The 23,241-nt window shown below is 35.7% G+C and overlaps 2 protein-coding genes across 5 annotated transcripts in view; both read right to left on the bottom strand.

Moving 5' to 3' along the window:
- LOC105264446 (low-density lipoprotein receptor) overlaps window positions 1-23,241 on the bottom strand; it is a 36,519-nt gene that overhangs the window by 7,034 nt on the left and 6,244 nt on the right. For 2 of the 4 annotated variants that reach the window (XM_011301315.1, XM_011301312.1), the window contains exons 2-5: window positions 22,120-22,245; window positions 6,191-6,310; window positions 1,972-2,094; window positions 126-563 (exon numbers count right to left, since the gene is read on the bottom strand). In XM_011301315.1, the coding sequence (XP_011299617.1) occupies window positions 126-563; window positions 1,972-2,094; window positions 6,191-6,310; window positions 22,120-22,245 (807 nt within the window). Of the gene's footprint in view, window positions 1-125; window positions 564-1,609; window positions 1,733-1,971; window positions 2,095-6,190; window positions 6,311-22,119; window positions 22,246-23,241 lie in introns of all 4 variants that reach the window. The other 2 variants (XM_011301316.1, XM_011301313.1) reach the window with 2 other exon arrangements.
- LOC105264445 (elongation factor Tu GTP-binding domain-containing protein 1) lies at window positions 11,885-16,033 on the bottom strand (the record flags this gene model as incomplete). The annotated part of the gene is given in 1 exon segment (XM_011301311.1): window positions 11,885-16,033. A coding segment is annotated over 1 exon segment (3,201 nt). The 3' UTR covers window positions 11,885-11,907.

Here is a 23,241-nt window from a genome sequence, read left to right as displayed (position 1 = left end):
CATGATGTCACTTGATTCTGGAATTCTCGTTAGGTAGTCTTTCCAAGTCAGTGATAATGAACACTCAAGGTAATTTAGGGATAATTAATGTATTAGGGAGAAATTATTGGTGACAATATATTTACCTGGAATACATTGATGATCTCCACACTGAAATTGATCAGCTCGGCAGGTAATACTTTTACATCTCTCGGGAGCTTCATCAGCCCCATTGGGACAATCTTTCTCATTATCGCAAACCCAGCTCTGATGAATACAAGTCAAATGATCGCCACAGTCGAATTCGAGATCAGCGCAGTGGCTGAAGATATGGTCTACCGCTGCATTTGGGCATCCAATTTCATCAGCATGATTGGGACAATCATAATCACCGTCGCATCGCCATCGCGACGTAATGCAGTAGCCCACAGAACAGGTGAAATCTAGATCAGGCCGACAAGTAACAGTCTCACAATTCTTCTCATCACTTCCATCCTCGCAGTCGTTATCGTGATCACACACCCAACTGCTCTGAATGCACTTCTTATTGGCACATGTGAACTGATCAGTTCTGCACGTGTCATCTGTTGATGTGAATAATTGTTATTTGCCAGAGTGAAATTAAACAGCTCCTGCTCTCCTATAGTGCTATATGCTAGTAGATGGCATCTATACTACATTGAGACATCGATAACAAAGCCATTGAACAATTGATAGAATAGAGTGAACGAAAAATGATTGAAAAGGGCTCTATAAAAAATCAATAGCTATTGAAGACACTTGATACTCAACTTGCACAAGCATAAAAGGAATCAGAATGTTCACATAAATATGGACATGCTTTCATTTTGTTGAGGCTCAATAAAACATGAGATATAGATCAAGAATATGGTATTCATGAAAACAAAATGAGATAAAATAAAAAGGAATGAGACAGAAGGGACGAGGGGAGTCTCTTGTATCACAACTCTATGAATACAAAGGCAAAAAAACGCAGAGAATTTCTGACTTGAAAATAGCTATTTCTACAACGACGTATTCATCCCCTCTATTTATTCTTTATTGTTCAATACAACGAGAGATAAATCCAGGGGGATATAATTCATAGAGATAAAACAACAGTGAATACGCGGAAACTTGGAAATATCTGCGGAAGAGACAAGTAAATTTAAGGGAATAATAACGGAAGAGCTGTGCTCTATTAGTGGATTATATGAATCAAGAGCAAGTAATGTGTATCTACGATACTTGTGCAACAAGCAGCAACTTTCACATTATGTAAAGGTGAAAAATTCAGCAGAGGAAGTGAGAATGGAGTGGCGGCATGAAAGGTGAGGTAGATGAAATTTATGAGGATAATTAATGGGTCAGGGTTGAGGATTTCAGGTTGTCTCTACATTGGGGATTACAAATGTTGGATCTGACATTGTTGAGGTGAATAAATGGACCTGGAAATGGCTCAAGTACTGGGGGATTTACCCTGGGGGGATCAATAGCAATGCATGCATAATTGTTTCAGGTTGTTAAGGACTTGAGACATGCAGAGTACGTCTTTTCGTGTCAATTATGGGATTAAGGGATGATGGATAAGGCACAATGCACTCGTGCTGATGCATATTAAGCAGCTTACTGCAGTCAGCCTCGTCAGAGCCGTCAGAGCAATCTGGACTATCGTCGCACATCCAAGACAATGCAACGCATTCACCGTTTCCCGAACGACACGTGAATTGCTCCGCTGTGCAATTCTTGGCACCTACAAATTAGTTAATGGTACGACAGTTAATAACCATGGAGGCATTATTTTTGCTTGATTTTTATGATTGATTTATTCTATTCTGTTGGTGATTGCTGCATTACGACGATGGAGATTGTTTTCCTGGATGGAGAAATCATGCAAATTAGTTCTGGACTGGTTAAGGGCTTGTCTGATCCGCAGTTCTTCATCGTATCCAGTCTTGCTTTTCAACATGTCTCTGGAATTTTTCAACTTACTGTGACAATTCTTCTCATCCAAGTTGTTTTTACAGTCCGGTTGATGGTCGCACACCCATGAATTTGGGATACATTCCCCTGGGCTGCACTGGAACTGCGTCTCGCTGCAGTTTCTACCTACTTCTGGGGGTTTTTAATATTAATTCAGGGTCTGACCGGAATTATTTTCATTGAGAACTGCAGTCAGTCACAGAGAGAAAAAGCTACATGACAGTCGAAAGCAACTTTATACAGTCTAAAACTGAATTTTTTTTTCATCGAATTTCGTAATGAAGAGCTGTAGTTCTATGACAAATTTCATAGGATCAAGACAGTTTTTTCAATGCCAAGACTTTTTGTCTTTGTGATGATGGAAAAAATGTATAGTAAAGTCTCGTTATAATCGCGTGCATTGGGCTGGAGGAGAAGCGAATTCGAAGAACCTGACTATATGCAACTACTCCCATCACTCGCTCGCTGCCACTGTAAACTGAATTTTTTCATATCAAATTCGAATGCGAAAGAAATTTATTGGTCGGTTTTATTCATCACGAAATTTAAATCTTCACCGGACGAAACGATGGATTGTTTACATCTTGTAGCGAGGGAGGTGATAGAGTCAGGAAATTGAAAAATATACGAAAAAAGAAATTGCGAAGAGGTGCGATTATAACGAGAGCGACTATAATGCAATTTTACAGTATATAATATTTTATAGGGTGTATCAATTAATATATTAATAATCATTCATTTGCAGAATAATAACTGAATAATTCATGCAGCCTATTTCTCAATTTGTTATATAATAGTGTTCATTAATTTATGGGTAACATAAAATTTTTTAATTAATTCAATGAATTAAATCGTGGAGTTGAGAGTTATTGTGCATTTTTCTGACAGGAATGTACAACTGGAGTGATCGAGTATGTAAGAATATAGAAAAAAATTAATTACGCCAGGGCAGAATAAATGAGTTCAGTAATTGAAATTCCATTAAAATCTCACATTTTTCATTTGATGAATTATCTGAGCCTCGTATCACTGAATAATTCATCTAGTTATATTTTTTGTGTAATTTCATTTGTCGATTTACAGTTGAAATAAAATTACAGATTTGCCTGCCAGAAATGCATTATTAGAGTGATCCAGGATTCGCGAATACGAGAAATATCCCTCACAAAATCCCTAAATAGATGGACTCATGAGTCGAAACACCTGAATTTTTTATTTTTAGCAAACTCCTAAATTTGCTATCATATATGCTCTCATATATAAATAAATAATTGACGTAATAACTTTGCGATTTTGGCTCCCAATATCCAATCACTCGTCATTTAATTATTAATAGGCTTGCATGATTAAATTAATTGAATATATAAGAACAATATAATAACCACGCTCTCGACTACTGGATAATTGGTTGATACTCATTAAATTTATAATTCATCGAATGGCCAATGCACCATGTCCTCACAGCTGAATAATTCAGACCCCAGGTACTTGACATTTTACAAAAATAAAAGTCAACCTCAAAAGCCTCACCCCTCTAATTACGAGAATTTTAACGTGACACTGTCCTATAATTTTCCTGAAATGTAAATAAATCTATAATTGAAATTATCGTTTGGGTTATAGTGAATATAATAAAAATGTTCAGTGAATTTTCATTTAATTGCATCACGTCGAAAAAGAGTGATCAATTCGGATGATAATTAGACTGGAACTGTTTATTCCCAATCGAGAAAATTGAAACGTACAGAGCAAACGACCCATGACACCACACGAATTGTTTAGCATGCAGGATCGATAGGTTCATATACAACGACCTGCTTCATCAACTCGTTTGACGTATAATCCCACTAAAGCCTGGGTATTTCATGAAAAAAGGAAATTATCCTTGGCATGTAAGGTCAGAGGATATCAGATCTGCCCTATCTCAATTACATCGTAATACTAGAGCAATTATCGGCAATAGTCTGCCCAGCATGTGCCACTTCATTTTTTTTTTCTCCAACTTTTTTTTCAGAGTCTATTGATAATGGGAAAATTATGCAGACCTTCAGATATCGATTTCAATAGAATTCCAGTTTTTAGAGACATCTCGATTACAATCAGAGTAGCAATATCACTGATGATGCGGACAGAAAATTAAAGAGAGGAATTTACTCAGAAGTAATTAGGTCAATTCTGCAGTTGTTGATTGCGCATTCGTCTCGAAATGAGGGACTTCTGGAGAAAAAGCTGAGGATTTTTTTTTCTCGCGGAGATGATTTTTTCGCTTGCAACTTTGAGCAAAATTACGTCATTACAACACCAATTCGATTGGGAATTACATCGGATGGTTTCTCTTCAATTAATCTTGTTAGAATGAATTAATAATTCTGGGGAGTAGTCATAAAGTATTAACCGATGGTGTCAGTTATACGGTGTAATTCAACAATACTCAATGAATTAACATGTGAGAATTAGTTAATTGTTTTTGGAGCCACTGGGTCTAAGAAGACGTGACGTAAAGATTAAAAAAAAAATAGTTTGTTGAAATGTTTTGAAATTTGTTTAGTAGTATGAGCCGCCATTGAAAATTACTATATTTCTCAGTTTTCCATTAAACAAACAAATGAATTGTCAAAAAATTAATTACACTTGGGTGTTCTACATCCACATATAGCGAAAATTAAGGTTTTTTCATTTTTCACTTTTAGCAAACTTACTATGGGATTGACGTGAAAAAATAAAACGTTTTTGCATTTTGCCATTCATTAATGATTCACGATGTTTCAAAATGATGCGAACAGTTTTCTGCGTTTTTTATAATTGAATTTTTCTACATCAATGCCCTTAATAATATGCCAAAAAATGAAAAAGAAAACGTGAATTTCTGCTGTATAAGGTTGTGGAAGGTCTTCAATTAATCAATTGATTTTCAGGCAAATGAAAATTCAGTGAAATTTCGTACTAAATATTCATATTTTCATTGGAAATTCAAATAGATGAAGAATTCTCATGTTCCGGTTGCTCGAAAATTTGAAATAGCATTAGATTCTTGGCGAAATTAAAAGTGACACGATTTTCGCTCCGTATGAAATTGCTTTCAGCTAAATTCCCTGAATCGTTGGATATTATTTTGAAGCCGGAGGAAGTGTGAAAAATTATCTGTACTGTGGGGAATTTTTCAACGATTTCCAAACATTGACAATTTCCTTGTGTTTAACAATGCAAAAATGGTAAAACCTATCGACGATTTCCGTCTGAAACCACTGATTATGACTCTATCAGTACTAATTTACATACCGTACTCCCCATCATCACGCGCATCTCCCACAAATGAATTTTTACATGAATTTTTTTTTAAATCGTCACGTGAAAATATTCATAGAATTCAGAAATAAACTTAAGCATACATTATTCAGAATGGCAAGGGAGAAAAAATTGAGTACGTACGAATGAAAATCAAAATATTACCACGTAAATGCAACACACGCTGCGACTACGTGGTAAAATAGAGTAGTAAAAGCAAGAAGGGGTTCCAGAGTGAATTATTCTGTACGTATTGAATTTCGAGTTTAATGGGAACAGAAGAGTGACTCGCGAAAGCCCGAACGTCCGCATAAGGGCATAAATGCGTGTCTTGTAATTCAATTCTCTATGTACACATGTCGAGCCAGAGAGTTTTGATAGAACTGGGAAAATTACTGCGAAAATAACTTCCATGTACAGGTATACGTGGGGTCTCAACTTTGAGTATCGCTCGATTGGCCTCTGCCATCGTTAACCCTCAACCCATTCAACTCCTCCTATTCCATGCAAATCCAATAGATCGACACGACATTTGACATTTGACTTACACTTGCAATTTCACTCCATCAATAATGCATCATAATGGTAATTCCACAAATCACTAAATTTATAAATCATTTCAAAATCATTTCAAAATCATTTCAAAATCATTTCAAAATCTTGTCAAAAGAGAAGGCTCTTCTCATTATATTTGAGTTTCAACAAAAATCCCTCTTATTTCGCTATTGGAAATTGGAAATTTGAAATTGGAAATATTCAATTAATAATGAGATGGGAAATTCATTTAAAGTAAAGGGAAGGCCAACAGACAGAGTTTGTAATGTGAAAAAAAAAGTGTGACCTTCTCGCTATCGACGATAAACTCATATACTCCATTTAAACAAATAACATTTTGTCTATTAAAATATAATATAATAACAGATTATCGATAATAAAAACTTACGACAAACAGCAGGGTCTTCATCAGAGCGATCAAAGCAATCAGGTTCCGTATCACAGTGCCAAGATCCTGGTATACACTTTCCATTCTTGCACTTGAATTCCGTGTCCTTGCAGGATTCAGCTGTTGAATAATCATCATTAATTGAGTGATCGATTCCAAAACTAATCACCAGTGTCGATGAGCACAGAATGATATAAATACTGGTGAAACCGAGTCTCTTGCTAATCATTTTGGGTGGAAAAACAAACGGAAAAACTAATATCATTTGATCACAGTCACGATAATTATAGCACCATGTTGCGGTTATCAATTTATTCGACCGATGATCTATCGGAGATTTAGAAAAAAATTATTTTTTTCTCTCTTTGGAGTGAATGATGATCGGTTGACGTCGACGAAAGCTGTAAGCGCTCGATGTGCGCTATCCTGGCTTATATATAGCTATGGTACATATGTGTTAACATGAGATGAGTGTGAGTGGTTAGTGTGTGTAAGTGCGCGAATCAGATCGCATGGTTTATCACAGGTGGGCATTATCCCCCTCTACCTCAGGGGCACATCATCGGAGATTATTTGGTCGAATGAATTACCACGGAAAATGGGAGTGTATTGGTGAACCCGTCATTACATACCATTTTCGAGGTATTTAATGAAGCCAGGGATTAGCGAATTGCCTCGTGGGTGAGTGGTTCCTTTCTGGATTGACAGGTTCCTCTCGCGAGAAAAATCGGTAGAGGGAAGTGAGAGGACAGTGCAAGCTATTTTTTTAATGGTTTTTTGACATTTTTAGCTGCAGGGTAAAATTATTTCCAGCATTATTGATGGTGAAAAAGGATCCCGCACTGGTTACTTCATTCTCGAATTTCTGGAATTTTTTTCTTAAGTTTGATAGGTTGCAGACCGCTTTTAATTATTACAGTAATTGATATTGGTATTATTGGGTCATCATGAGATTTTGCATCAACAAATTGATCTTATCGGTTTTATCGAGTTTTTATCATGGATCATAGAAGAATGCATGGAAATTTCATCTTCGAAAAAGTTTTTTTTTCCCCTATTTTCCTAGTTTTGTATTCGCGATAAAAAATCATTGTTTTATTCAGTTTTTCCGAAAGTTGATTGGCGGGGTGAGAATGAGTCGAAATTTTAATATCATATCCATTATCGTTTTCCAGCAAAATCGCTCAATGAAATGAAATTAATCAATGAAAATAAATGTTCTGAATAATAAAATGTGAGTTTTTTTGAAAATGCACATTTCATTTCCGGTCGCAAATAAATTTGCTCGGTATGAGGAAGTTTAATTGATAGAATTAATTTTCCGTTACTATTTCAATCTGGTAATGAGTGGGAATTGATAACGAGAATAATCACTGGCTTGTAACGAATGACATTGAAGAGTGGAGGACAGGAACTGACAATTTTCTACTGATAATTTTATATATTTTCTAAATGTCACTCAATTTCCGTCAAGTGAAATAGATCTGCAAAATATAAAATATATCAACGTTTCATAACAGATTTTTTGACTTATATTATAATTCTGTGATTCTCTGGACACTGTTCATGTCCAAGATGAATAATCAATTAGAAGAAATTACTTTTTTAAATCTCATGACTGAAGTACTAATTTTTTAACGGCAGCCTAAAATGAATTAGAGTCGAATTATCGGCATCATACGATTGCCGCTCTAGACTCTTATCTTCAATCACCCTCTGGAGCCTGGGATCTCATATCGTTCAATGAGATGTTCCTTACCAAGTTTGAAGCAAATACGTAATTTAATTATCCATCTGCAATTCACAGAATTCAATCCAACAAGAATAGAGCTCCTCAGTCTCATTGAAACATCTATTCATTGGACATTTAATTGGAATCGCATTGAAAACACATAGCGATTTAATTAAAAATATATTTCAAATAAAATCATGCAAACAGCAAAAAATAATTTCAAGGATCAAGCTTATCATAGGAAACAGATATTTCTCACTTTCAGGAAAAATCCCTTGATTCTAGAAACTCCTGATAATAATTAGTTTCTCCCTTGAAATAAATGAAAGCGATTCGATTATTTATGTCAAATATATCTCGGATAAAAGAATTCAATGATGGATAACTAGGTGAATAATTTACGTATTTCTTCCAAAAGATATCGAATCACTTTGCTAAAGTAAAAATCATTGGAAATCCGAACTAACTGTTATATTATTAAAATATTGATTAAATATTATATTCTTGGAAAAATTTGAAAATTCAACTTCTGACTTATAAAAACAGCCGAAATCAAGTCATTAGCCTTCTCCCTCCAGTTCCAAATTAATCCCGAGAAATCCAATACGAATGAAACTTCATATCCTCTCTCTCACAAAGAAAATGCAACCGAATACTATAAAAAAATTCGTCGACTCGTGAAACTCCGGGGGAGAATTATATTCCTTTTGGTTGAAATAAAAATTGGTAACACAAAAAAAAATGATTTCGCTGTGCAATCCAACATTTGAAATGTGCAAGGCTTTTATCGATTTTCTGTATAATTCCGGTACCTTGACCTGTACAATTGTTGTAGGTCGTCTTCTGCACGAATGTCTATCATTGAATTTCTAGGAATCAAAGAGAAGGACTGAATTCGCCTTAAGGGAGTATCCAGATTTCACAGTCAATAGTTTATTCTCAGTTGGAGGCTTGGAATTGAATAGAATGAATTAGCAAAAAAAAAACCCCAAGGGCGAAACGTTGAATTTTCCTCATCGTATGCATTATTTCAATTTCAACGTCAATATAAATCGCATACAAATAGAGAATGAGTTTCACGTTGGATAAGATTTAACAGCAAATCCTGTGGCTGGAGTAATTTTTCCACTTTCTGCAGTAGAGATTTCAGATGCGAGTGCATTAATTTGTCTTTTATTCGTTTCTCCCAAGATATTTCATGAATTGCGTCATTTTTGTCGAGTGTTTTCAATTCAATCTTATCTTCAATCATGTGCATCAATTGTTAACTACATTTCCATAATTATAATGGATAAAACATGCGCATCGACGGCTGATGGATTGATGAAAAACATTGCATCATGATCTTTGAAGAAGTGCACGAGAGGTCATTGTGTTTCGAGTGCAAGGACAAATGCCTTGACGAACCAAATATCGTATCGATTGCACACGATGTAGTTTATGTCAAGTAATCCGTGTTGTTTGTTGTACACACGCAGGCGCACCTCTCCGTTTATTTTTGTACTGAGGATTTTCTTTTTCTAAATTGTCTCGCTCACCGGATTATCCTAAACGGAGACTTGTCGACCGACTTTGTCATGCCAAGACCTGTCCTTTATTTACAGGATTATATGGCTTATGTACGGAGTTAAGACATTATATACTCGTAATGTTATCTTTATTGTCAGGATATTCCAAGTCGCGACATCCGGATGTAAGTTGACGAAAATATGACTGATTAATTAAGAAATCTGGAAATGTTGAATGCTCGAAAAAAATATTCATATATTTTTATAAGTGTTTTTTTACTCATATTCAATTCAATTTTTAAAAAATACATTTGTTTCATTGGTGCCGGAAAAAATGATGAAATTTTGAATCGACAGAACATATGATTTTTTTTTTTATAAAGAATCGCTTGTACTTTAACCTTGTAGGGATCGATTTAATCGAAGGTATATCGAATAAGTGAGGGTATAATAATTACAATAATTACGCAAGTATATAGATGAAAATCAAGACGCTGCAAAATCCAGTAAATTCGAGTTTCTTACGAAATAAACTTGCCTCGGAAGTCTCAACGCAGAGGGAAATTCCTGTCTAAGGCCTTTTTATTTATTTTTTCATCTAGGCCATTCGAACCGATTCACTACGACGTATAAAGCAATAATGATCCCCATATTATTGATAATCAATATTGAAATCTAATCGTTATTTTCCAGTAATTACTTAATTATTTTTTCTATTTCGTTGAGAAGACAAAATAAAGATTATCGAAAGGATTGGTCCATTGGCCCCTATAATTTTAATTATTTCGTACAAAATATTCTCCATCAACTGGAATTTTAATTGTATTGTATTTAGCCTGACGATTATATTTCCTCTAGTAAAATTTTCCACCATTTTCCCGACAATTTCATCCAATTTTTCTCTCCATTCTTTCTACCAAGTAAATACACTTGGGACAACTAAATGCCTAAAATGTGTCCATAAAATCTCCACTTAAATTCTTGTCTCAAGCGAATTTCTTCGGCGAGAGAAAATTTAATTGGCAGAAACAATTTTTTCCTCTCAGTGCATACCAACACGGCAATTTTTCTGAAAAATTTCTAGTATCACTAAAATTTATAATCCTTCCAGCTCAATCATTTAGTTCACCTCCTCAATGATCCAATAAATATCGAGTAAGCATTATATGGAATAAATAAATGATTCTCTTCGAGCCAAAAAAAAGTTCAAATAAAGATCTAAATTTGATGAAAATTGGAAAAAAGGAAAGGGTGAAATTCAGGAAAATTTTCCAGTTAAATAAATCGAATTAAATAGAATTGAATTGACTTGACTTAGAGTAAAGTATCGACTGAGTGGAGAGCCACTGGATCGATTATGCTTCGATATAGTTAGATGTGATGTTAAATGACAGCCCCGCTTGATTCCTTCAATATGTCCTGATCATGTCCTCTCACGTGTTATACGTCAAACGCTTGCACTCTGGATTGTGCTGGTACCGTGGCTTTCACCGTAATTACATGGTCAGGCCAACGTGTTCCTGATGCAATATCATATATTCCAGGCCTTGTATCGGTGAGTGACGATTGTTAGAGGAGGGACTAAAATGTGAGAAAATAATGAACGACAAGGATAAAAAAAATCTTCACGTGGCGCCAGCCACCAAGCCACTAAGGGGAAAAGGGAAAGGGCGTGGTATTTCCAACGGACGCATTTTTATCTGATGCAAGATCTGTCGGAGGCTGCGCGATGCACTTCCCCGAAGCCAATAAACCGAAACGCCATGGGAAGTAATGAATAAAAAAAAGATTTTAAAAAACTCGCTTTCTTCGCATTTCGTCCTCGATATTTCATCATCCTCGCGCTCGTTATTTTCTTTTTTAATGGAGTTTTTTAAAGGGCACGGAGAAAATTATTTGGTGAGATTCACTCCACTCGAGATAAAAAATACAGTGAGAGAAATTTTACAAAAAAAACATCCAGGATAAAGGAAAAATTATTGTCAGTAGTTTTTTTATGATTTTTTTCCTCGGATTTCACCGAATTTTTTTCACTGAAATACGGAAAACTGCCAGCACTAGAATTTTTAGCTTGTCGTCGCTTTCCTCTCTTCTTTAGTGCTGTACACGAATTTTTCTGTATAATTTCTCCCTGCGTAATGCAAATCACCATAAAAAAAAAGAGAAAAAAGGATTTAACTTAATTCCTCTGCAAAGAGAAGTATGAGAGTGTTTTGGGCAATTTAAAGGTAAATTTCAATGAATTGAGAAAAATTAAATGTCTTTACTATTAATTCCTTTATTTATTTATACAATTATCGCCATCTTCTTGGTTGGTGTGTCCATTAGCACCATCAAAACATCAATGCACTTGTCATCGACATTAAGGTTTTTCCCCGGGACGAGCTTCACAAAATGACTGATGAAGCTGATTCGTTGGAATATTCATTGACAGTTCAAATGATTGATTGATTGTTTTTTTTTCATTTATCAACGATTCATTTCTTTTTTGAAAGAGTTCTCTGTTTTTCGGCACGTGTAACCAACTGTGAATCAACAGCGAGTCCTTTCCGTCTTCTCACAGCGTCGATGTACTTTTTCACTCGATTTGCACTATCAGCTTTCTCACCAAAATGAAGATATTCCTCTTCGGTGGAGGGTACCCAGAAGGGATCCTGCTCAATGACCTCCCAATGACTGAAAACAAGTTGGGGACTTGCCAAACCGGATGTCTGAGTCCTTAATTCTCTGGCTAATTGAAAGCTCTCCGGTACAGGAAGTGTGGCAAGCACCCGAAACTGTCCCCCAAATCCAGTGCTATCAGCCGCAATAATGCGACCCTGTCTCCTTCCAAAAACTGCATATAACTTCCCAAGGACATCAGAATTGACAAGAACACTGCAAGAATACATTGGAGTGACTAATCGAGGTCTTCTCAGACTTAAGGCACGACGACACGCTTCTTTACACGCAGACATCAACTGACCACCTAAATGTCCATGACTTCCTTCACCTTCGCTTAATAATTTATCATCATGAATTTTCCATTTTTTTATACTAAAACAGACCCCCATCATGGGCTCTTCACAGAGAGGTCCTGCCAGTGTAGCTAATTGAAAGCCATTTATCATGCTGCTGTCGAAGGCAGCTCTGGGATCATTTGATCCCTTGAACTGCCACTCCCAGATTGCTCTTCTTTTGTAATCCGTTCTATTAAGCAGAATATTGGGTCCGCATTTTCTAGGGCCAAACGACAGGATATTATCCAGTACATCTTCCCACCCAGCCTCGTCAAAAGCTGCTTTTAATCCCTGCTTCAATCCCTCGATAGCTTTTTTTTTTCTATCTCCAAGCTGCATCTCCTCCAACGTCAAACCCCCCAGATTCAACTGATCACTCTCCTTTCCAAATCTTTCCCAATGGGAATCCAGCTCCCTTATCAACTCTGAATTATTTTCGATCAATTTGGTAACTCTTTCTGGTAATGGAGTGGCATCAATCTCAAAGCAACACTGACGATTAGCCGTCCAACACTCGAGCATTGCTTCGTCACTTTTCCTTTCAATCGCCTCATTCACCATATCGACTGTTGGAGGTGGTACCACTGTCTCTCTGAATGAGACTATTGGTTCTGACACATTGATTTCGACATTGGCGTACTTCGTTTTGAGATCCTCCAGACATCGCTCGAGATGCACCTCCCCAGCAGTATTTAAAACAATCTCTCCTGTTTCCTGAATGTGCATTGTAGCACAGGCATCAGCTTGATTCAGTAGCTTCAATCCATTGATCAAAGTTTGGAGATCATTGGGATGTTTCGGCTCCAATGCAACTCGAAGAATCGGATCAGACAAGGAAGTGAGTTCTGAGAAAGATGGACACATGATGTCTGTAGAAATTGTTGCTGTCTTCAGTACATGATCTTCCAATCCCCCAATACCTAGAACATTTCCAGCTGGGACTGATGTAACTGCTTCTAATTCCCTGCCCATCATCAAATAAAGCTTTGGAATTTTCACTTTAGTAACGTACCAGCCCGACTTGAGATCTTTCAAAGATTTAGCAGGATCGATTGGCTCCCCCGATCTCTTTCTTTCCAATACTTTTCGAGGATTGTGCTTGGGGCCTAAAATCAAAACTTCACAGTTTTCTGTCAGTGTTCCGGAGTAGACCCTTGCAAAAGCTATCAGAGGATTCTCATTGATAGTCTCATGGACTTGGTCTGGCATCTGATCTGCAGTTTTTTCTACATTTTTTGGGGGTACTGAAGAAGTTGGAGATAATAAAGACGATGAAGGCTCTTCTGGGTTTTCGTTCCTGGGCAAATCCTGCTTATGCTCTTGTTCCAATTTAAAGGCATGCCGTTGTCTTGCAACTTCTCGACGTCTAGCCAACTCTTCTTGTGTTAATGGTTTCGTTTTAAATTCTGGTAACATCTTACGTTCCACTGGAAACATTTTTGAAACAAAAGCTATTATGGGAGCTTGTTGAGAAGAGTCAGATTTCAAAAAAGCTTCTTTTAAATTTTGTGTTTGTAAAGGCAGAGCAGAAAATTCGGAATTTCCGCTCATGAGACGCTCGATCTTCTCTGGGGAAAGTTCCAGAGGTGCCGGAACTCTATCACAGATTATATCAAGGCACGATTTCGATAGTGGTAACCATTGCGAGCAGATTGCCTGCAGTTGTGTCTTTACATCAGTAGCTTTTAAATCTCTAGTCGTTAATGCAATATTCAACTTTTCAATCATGCTAATCATTCTCTCCTTATCCTTTCTGACAGTCACAATATCGTACAACATCCACAAATTTTCCAATATCAGCGATACGAACAGAGGTTTCTTCGCCTTCTCCTGTGCACCTTTGAATATTCTTTTCGCCTTCATATTGAGATAATAATCACCCCAGAGAGTTTTCAGCAGAATTTTCTCATTGAATCCCAATTTCTCCGAGAATATTTTCGCAAAATTAGAAATTCCAAATCCCCACCCATCAGCTGCACTAGTGAATAGGACATTTCCCTGTTCTGGAGAGAAATAAAGATTCGAATCATCAGTTTCCAAAATAGCAGACTGCCAATCACTGGAGCCATCAGTTTTTTGCAACATCTGCTGATCATTAATATCCTCTTTCTCCTCTCGTTCAATGATGTCACTGGCAAATATCTCTCCCATAACAGCATTCACTTGTTCAAGAACCTGATTCAAGTGAACATAAGCATCTAAAGGTTCCAGTTTCATTTCTGTTATCAATCTGTCGATTTTATTCAGAACCAGAACTGTTTTGAGTTTCTCCACGTATGCCATTGATAATGCTGATCTAGTCTGAGGACATACACCTTCCACGACGTCCACCACGATGATAGCACCGTCGCACAGACGAACAGCTGTTGACACCTCTGAGGCAAAATCCACGTGACCTGGAGAGTCGATGATATTTACCAGGTACTCTTGTTGCTGGTGAATATGATAAAGGGCAATCGAGCTAGATTTCATGGTGATCCCTCGTTGCTGCTCGTCAGGACGACTGTCCAAGTACCGAAGCTTTCCTGCTAGCTTACTGGAGATGATTCCATTGGAAGCTACCAAGGAATCTGCTAATGTCGTCTTCCCATGGTCCACGTGTGCCAGAATGCAAATATTCCGTATATGTGATGGCCTATATTGAAGTTCACTGAGTTTCGACGAATCCACTAATCTCATTTTAATTAATTAGATTATTAAATTATGTTGTATTACCCAACTTGTTGAGTGGTTTTGTTTAATTAATGATTAATGTTATATATCAATGCAAGAGGTTGAGCGATTTGAAGAAATTAAATTATTGAATTATGATTTGTTATAAAATCTCTGAGATTTGTTTTAAGATTTTCTCACACTGATAATTGAGAGGTTAAGTAATTAACTTTAACACAGGCTCTGACTGTACAAGATGTAATAAGAGTGGAGGGATTCTTGATAGAATTTTTCAATGAATTCAATGAACTCAATGCTTTGAGCCAATTTTGGGCTAGTGGAGAGTAGTCACTAGTGGATGTTTCACTTTATTTTGTCTCCACTGTGCAAAACGTTCACTTATTGTCACTATTGGGTCTCGTGGGTTTAGCATTTGCTTGTGATTGAAGACCATCACTTTTCGATTGTTGACTGATTCTATTGTACAAATAGTTGTAATTTTTGTAATTTTTGGGGGATGGTGTCTTGTTTGTGGTGAATTTCTTAGCGATTCTTGAGTTGGGGTGTGCGAATCCTGGAGCAATTGCAGGTTATGAACGTTGTTTTCTTGTTCAATGAGTTGCAGCACTTTACTCGTTGTTTTTCCGATAGTTTCAAAATAATAACGCGGTTTTAGAGGCTTTTTTTAAAAAGAATCAATGTAACTTCGCAATTTACACCGAGTCACTGGATTTTTAAGAACTATACACCGACTCACTTGGAATCAGCTGGATGCAATGAGGGACTGTACGTCACTAAGTCACTTTGTGGCGCCACCACTTCGGCAAATCGTTATTGCAATTCAAGCGATAATTTTTTATTTGCTATTAAAGTTCTAGAATTTTATTGGCTGGTTCTATTCTCGACAATTGATTTGATACCTAATTAAATATTTTAAAAATAGACAATCGAGCAGTTTAGAACTTTCTCATTTATCGACTGATCGATAATGCAGGATATCTGTAAATTTATAGATTGAACTTCACTCCTATTGGAAGCATATTAAAATTATTTTTTGTATCTCTATACCTTATGAGTCCCTCGAGCTCTTGCATTTAAATAAAAAATTAGTTTCTTGACTTTTATTTTTTTTTCTTTTCTTTGAAGACTATATATATAAATCTTGCAAGAATGAAATTTCCAAAGTCGTTCAAGTTTTTTTAATTGTGGAGATTGAACTTTTATAAATTGTCGATTTCCCTTTAAGTTTCATCTGTTGTGGAATATTCATACTCGATCCAACAGAAATGAGAATAATAAATAAGAAAGGATAATTAATACTGAGAATTACTTGACTCTGCTAGTCTGATCCTGACTATTCCATCATACTCAGTCGCCAGTAATATTAAATAGTATTCGTTAATTTGTGTAGAAATTTGCTCAGATGGAGAGTGGACAAGGAAATTATCGTGTACGAGATGGGAATGAAGATACAAGAGAATCCCACTTTGTTAATTTTCATTATCTCGAAAGAAATTGGGAGGACATCACAGGAGTTCACAGTGATTTCAGAGTTTATAAAGGGAGCTTTGTCATGAAGCCAAAGTTTCTCTTGTAGCTTCCACCAGTTTCCTGACAACACCCGTGGCAAAGTACATTCTCGTATTTTGGGGTCAGAGGCCAGGTCGCAGGACGTGGAAGCAATGTATTTAAAATTCATAATTTACACAGGAATAGAAAAAACCTACAATTCTAGAATAAAGTTCATTCCTGTGACGAATCCATAAAAATCCGGGGAAATTTCTTGAATATTTGTGTTAACTTACTGATGATTTTCCATTTGAATTAAGTTACGTTTGCCCTTATTTCTATAGACCATTCTATTTTTAAGCGGGAAGTAACTAGAGTAAATAATTAAATCACTTAGTTATCTATAATTAAGTTCTTTCATTCGAGAAGCGTCTGAAAAATCCACGTGATTATTAATAAAAAATAAATGATTGATTCTTTCATTTGACCAATTAAGGTATGTACCTGCATCTGAATTTTGGTATAAATTTCCATTATAATCAAATGAAAGCTTATTTTTTCAAAGGAAAAGATAACTAAATAAAGGATTAAGAGTTCCCAGAATGAAGGAATTTTTCCTGGTAGAACGAAATATCACTACCATATGATGAACTTGAACCTAGAAATTAATTTTTCTTCCCAGTGCGCATGATTTTATTTGAAATATATTTTATATTAAATCGCCATGTGCTTTCAATGCAACCCCAATTAAATGTCCAATGAATATATGTTTCAATGAGACTTTCAATTTTCAATGAGGAGCTTTATTCTTGTTGGATTGAATTCTGTGAACTGCAGATGGATAATTAAATTACGTATTTGCTTTCAAACTTGGCGAAGAACATCTCCTTGAACGATATGAGATCGTGGGTTCGAGGCAGAATAGAAGGCAAGAGTAGAACGGCAATCTTACAACAAGGGGCACATGCCTGCAATCGATAGTGCTACAATGGTACAGCAGAATTAGGGATAATACAGATCATTCCAGAGACAGAGGAGAATATGCGCACTATACTTTTTTTTACGATCGTGTTAGAAGGGAAGGAGCAAACATCGATTTGGCAAATTCACGGGGAGAAAGATGATTGTTACAAAAAAAAATGAAATCTCTACATAAATCCTCCAAAAAACCTCAAAAAGGAAGATCATTTCCCATTTTCTAATTCCAAAACATATTCTTCACTCCATTTTTTCTTCAAAATCTTGAAAACTATTTTCCAACATCAAAAATATTCAATATTGAACAGAGGAGAATTAACTTGTCTATACTATCGATCCCCAGACATGTCCCGTTGAATAGATCATTAACTCATTAGATAATGTAACGATCCCAAACATTTTTCTAACTGAATTATTCGAAGACGAATAATCCTTCCTTTCTCCAGATCTCGGAGAAACTGAATAATCCATGGGAAAATTAAGATTAGACACTTCTCTCTGGTGGATACACTGTTAATTCTCTTACGTATTCACATGGGGATTAAGATTCTAGCCCTCAGTGATTTTGCGGAAAATCCAATGAATAATCATGAACATATGTAGCTTTACATATCGACGAGTACTGACAAATAATCTAAATCCGGTAAACGAAAATTTGGTTCATTCGTTTAGTTGGTTCAATCCTCTTCGCAAACTATTCTTGTCTCGTGAGATTTTTCAATTTAAAGTTTAGACTATTATTGATAGAGTGACATCGTCTACAATTGAAATCTGAATATAGCGCTGTGTACTTTGAACGAATGTCAACATGTGAGGTGACGGAAGGTTCATACTTCACATGCAAAATTTATGCAAATACTTTTTATCGGTTAATTCCGCTTCAAAAATAATTTTTTTTGTTGAATTCATGTAGTCAATTATCTCACAGAAATAATGCCGTTAAAAGATATATCGAAAAAAGATATAATATATTATATATATAATTATACAGTAGAGAATCCCGTTATATAGTCGCACCTCTTCACACTTTCGTCTTTCGCGTTTTTCGTGTATCTTTCGATTTCAACAATCCATTGTAAACAATCTATTGTTCAGTGTGATGAGGAATTGAATTCCGTGAAAAATAAAGCAAAAAATTAAATTTCTTACGTTTTCGAATTTACTATGAAAAAATTAAATTTGCATACAGTGCGATTTTCCGAGACTACAACGAGACTCTACTGTATATATATTTATATACATAATAACATATTTAATTTGCAATGGTAAATGCATAACAACAGGGGCCTGATCTAGTATTTTTGAGTTTTAAAATATTTTCATCACCAACTGATGAATTTCACTCGTATTCATGACTTACATGAACCCGAAACCCTAAGAAACAGAAAAAATGCAATTGTGGTTGAAGAAAACTTTCGAGTCTCGACAATTTTCCCCTTGACAAATATGTTTCTAGCTAGAAGAATTTTTTACTCCCTATTTTTCCAAGTTGAGAAAGGTCGAATATAACTAGACGTTATTGAATTGACTCCCGAACGAATGATATGAAAGATAATAACAAAAATTTACCGATACTGTACTAATAAAACAGTATTTGCCTGAGCGAGATTTTCAATCAACAGCGAGCCCCCGCAGAGAGCCATCATCCCCAAATACTCACACATTCGATTGAATACTCCATTGAAATCTGAGGAGTTGTCGAGATGAAGATGCTCTGAAGGAGCGATAGATGCGGGTAATGGGTCTCTCAAAGGAATTCCAGGAATTAATTGAACGTATATTCCTCGGTAGTAAATTGTTGTCAGAGGATAGGTGTTTTCACTTGAATCCACCCAGACTCCTTGTAGTTTAAGACAAACTAAGGTGCCCAACGACAATTAAGATAGAGTTCCGTTCTTTAAAAGTACCCCAAGGTTTATCGGTATTTTCCTTTGATTCGTGTATCCAGTGCTGTGCCAGTTATGACAGCAACAATGGACCCATCGGTTCATCGAAAATGTGATTGTCTTGGAAATTGATACACAAAGCTCGGGGAAATGCCGAAGATCGTTTCTGGGATATCGTGCTGAGGACACTTTGATATTGAATAGCATGGGAGACGCTCTGTACCAGTGATGCTTCGAAAGAATTGAAGAAAAATGTCTCCGAGTGGATATAAATTTCAATTTATATGGATTTTCCCAGGTTTTCCCTGCAAACCGTTCAATCAAATCTTCCGTCACTCTTTGAGACATTCTACCGGGATTTTGAATGGGTGAAAAAGATTTTGATGTCGGCTATCACCGAGACGGATATTGCGAAGTATATGAGACCCAAATCCACCAGGTGTAGTCCCTCAATTCTTTTTTTTTATGGGCGTACTTGCCAAACTATATTTTCACAATTTTTACCGCGTTTTTTCCATCAATCTAAAGCAAAGATATTCATTTTCAATGTTTTTTAAATCATATTTTGTTGATAGAAAATGAATCTGGTAACTGCTTTTCTAACGAAGAATTTTTTTTTCTTGCTTTTTTCGGGGTTGTTTTATTTTTCTTTTTCAGGTTTCTTTTTCTTTATTTTGGCCCTTTGGTTCCGTTTGCGGGAGGTTTTTTTAGGCAATTTATTTTCAGGTTAATTTTCTTTTCCGGTTCATTTCCTTCTTGGGTTTATTCTTTTTGGATTGACCACCTTGGGGGATTATTTTTTTTTTTTTCCCTTCCTTTTGAGTTATTTTTTATTTCATTAATTTATTCCCTTTTTCTTTTTTTTTTTATTGAGTACGTGATCAATTCACTCAATATTCTTCATCATAAATTCAAGATAATTGGGAAACTAAATAATTCGCTTTAATTTTAAAAAATATGTCAAAATATAAGATTATTGAAAAAATTAGAGAATTTGAGGAGTGACTTTTGTGATAAAATAATAGTCGTAGTAATGAAGTCCAAGAATCAATCCTCTCAAAGTTAGATGAACTAAGTTAAAGTGGGTTAAAGCAAGTTGCTATAAAAACTTAGAATTCATGTGGAATAATTCAGCGACGAAATGGGGAAGAGTAACAAGTTGATTTAGCTGGTAGTTTCGTTCTGAAGACTACCTTTGAATTCGAGAGAGACAGGCACATGCTGCTTTGTAGGTTGCATTCCATCCAATAAAATAGTTCCAAGAATTTTTTTCTATCTCTCATGGATTCGAAGATATTTCTCGAAAACTCAAACTGGAGCTGCACTATATTTTTGCGCTACTGAAGAGAGGAAATCTTCCTCTGGCAATTCACCTTTGAACTGTGAACTAAATGGATTAGCCTTGATGGCTATAAATTTCAATGAAACGAGTACTATTGCGATGTACCGAGAAAATCTTCAGAATTAAATCTCCATAACTCGAATCAAAGAGAACGCCAGGGATAAATATCTCCTTGAGTCCTGAAAAAAGCGCGATAACATATTTTTGTGTATTTTCCTCATGGCTACAAATTATTTGAACGTTATTGAGAGCTCGAAATACACGAAATTTATGAATAGGATGTCAATTTTTCTGTGCAGAGAGAATGTCCGATAAAAAACTCTGGATGTTCCTTTTTCACTGACTAATACAATAAGCAAATTAGAATGAAAAGAGGTACTTGAAATATTTGATGCGGTCTCTTTAGGTCTTCAATTCGGGTTAAGTGATCCATGAATAATTACAAAAGGCCACACCAGGTCGGGCGTTTTTTATTGGTTGGTTTTGTACCTCTTAAAGTTCTTATGTGCGGTATTGCATATTTCATCGAGTCAACTTCGGAAGGAATCATCCGATGATTTAACTCACTTTTTTAAGAGCATGTTAATATTAAGTTGACAAATGTGTCGCTAATCGTACGAGAATTAACATAAGACTCGGATTACCAGTTGCTGATGAATTTATTCAAGTGTGAAGGATAATTTGTTCCTCGTATTTGTTTAATTGGCTTATACAATTTAGGGAAGAATTTTGAATGAGGGAGGATTTACGGATTCACTAGTATTTTATTTAAGGCCCGGGTGGACTATCTATCGAACGTCAACTTTTCTTTAAATTTTATCTTTTTAACCTGAAATACATTAAAATTTGGGGTCAATTTTGTGTTGTGGGAAGCACTTGAATGGACATGAAAAAATAATGAAAAAAAAGAGGAAAAATGATTGAAGGGCGCTAAAGATCGATATTATTTAAAAAGAATTTACCAAGTTTGCTAAAAAATAATAAAAAATACGTAGCTTACTATTGCATCTAGCTGTCACTCAATCTTCTGGAGAGCAATGGTAACCTGCGTAATTTTTATTATTTCTTTGTAAACTTGAACAATGTCGCTCTTTAGCGCCTTTCAATAATTTTGACTTTTTTTTCATTATTTTTTTATAATCATTCGAATAGCTTCCGTAACACAAATTTGAGCCCAAATTTTAATCTATTTTAGGCTAAGAAGATGAAATTTAAACAAAAGATGAGATTCGATAGATAGTCCACCCGGGCCTTAAAATAGAATTATTGTTTGGAGTGAAATATTCTTCCACTTCCATAGCGTTAAACTGGAATTTTACTCACGTTTACATTTTGTGGGACTCTCGTCAGAATTGTCGGTGCAGTCATCGTGGCCGTCGCATACCCATGGCATTGGCAAGCATTTTCCATTGTCGCACTGGAATTGCTTCAAGGGGCATGCTTTTTCCGCTGGAAATTAAATTCTTTGTGTTAGAATTCATGTTGCATCAACACTTTATTTTAGATGAGAGGTGAAAAATGAAAATAGCGAAATTTTAACCGAATCGTCGAATCGTTACTCCGTACGTTCGTCTGCGTGACAACCAATTAACGAAATTCTTCATATCGTTAATGAGGTAAATATTCAGTAATTTTCAGTTATAAATTGGTCAATTAAATTGCACGAACATTTTATATTCATTTTATTCATGAGCATGTACATGGGTAAAATAGTTATTCATTTGAGAATTCTCTTCTTTAGAAATTGCATTTTTATAAAGAAATATCTCGCAATCGTGAAGAGATATCAAAATTTTGGTAATAGTATATAGAATTACTTTATCTAATTTTCAATTTTTCTGAGTTACTATGCACTTTAATAACTATCAAAAACACAGGAAAGAATAAAATTGAGTCGCACTCAATATATACCTGGGATATACCTGAAGGGAGTAGACCGGTCCAAGACGACCTTTGGTGGGGTTTGTACCAGTCGCGTCCCCGTCGCGAACCCCGGATCAAGTGCTAGTGAGGCTTGAAACTTTTTAAAAAAATCCTTCACCACGCGTTGAATTTCTCTAAATGCCTCATAATATCGTACAGTTAATTATAAATTAACTACTTTTTGAAGGAAAAGCGAGGTAGGGGGTGCCCATACACCTGAGCATCCACCAAAATAAGTGAGATGACTCAAAGAGCTTAAATTTATTAATAGCTGCTCAGTTCGGACACTAAGGATACTTATTTACTGTAGGATATACCTCTAATTATAAAAAAAGAAGTTTAAAAAATCATGGAACTGAAAAAGTAGAAAATAAAATTAGCCTTAAGGTGGTTGTCGCGCGACAGTCTCTGTAAAAAGTTTATCCGCTGTAAAACGGGCCAGTTTAGAACACAATCTTTTAGCGGTATATAGTCTCACTTGATTGATTGCATTGTGCATGGATAGCTAAAGCATAACTATAT

The sequence above is a fragment of the Fopius arisanus genome, unplaced genomic scaffold, assembly GCF_000806365.1.
Source record: "Fopius arisanus strain USDA-PBARC FA_bdor unplaced genomic scaffold, ASM80636v1 scaffold00021, whole genome shotgun sequence".
Taxonomy (NCBI): Eukaryota; Metazoa; Arthropoda; class Insecta; order Hymenoptera; family Braconidae; genus Fopius; species Fopius arisanus.
Note: the sequence above shows the minus strand (reverse complement) of the source record. Positions and strands in the feature narration are given on the sequence as shown.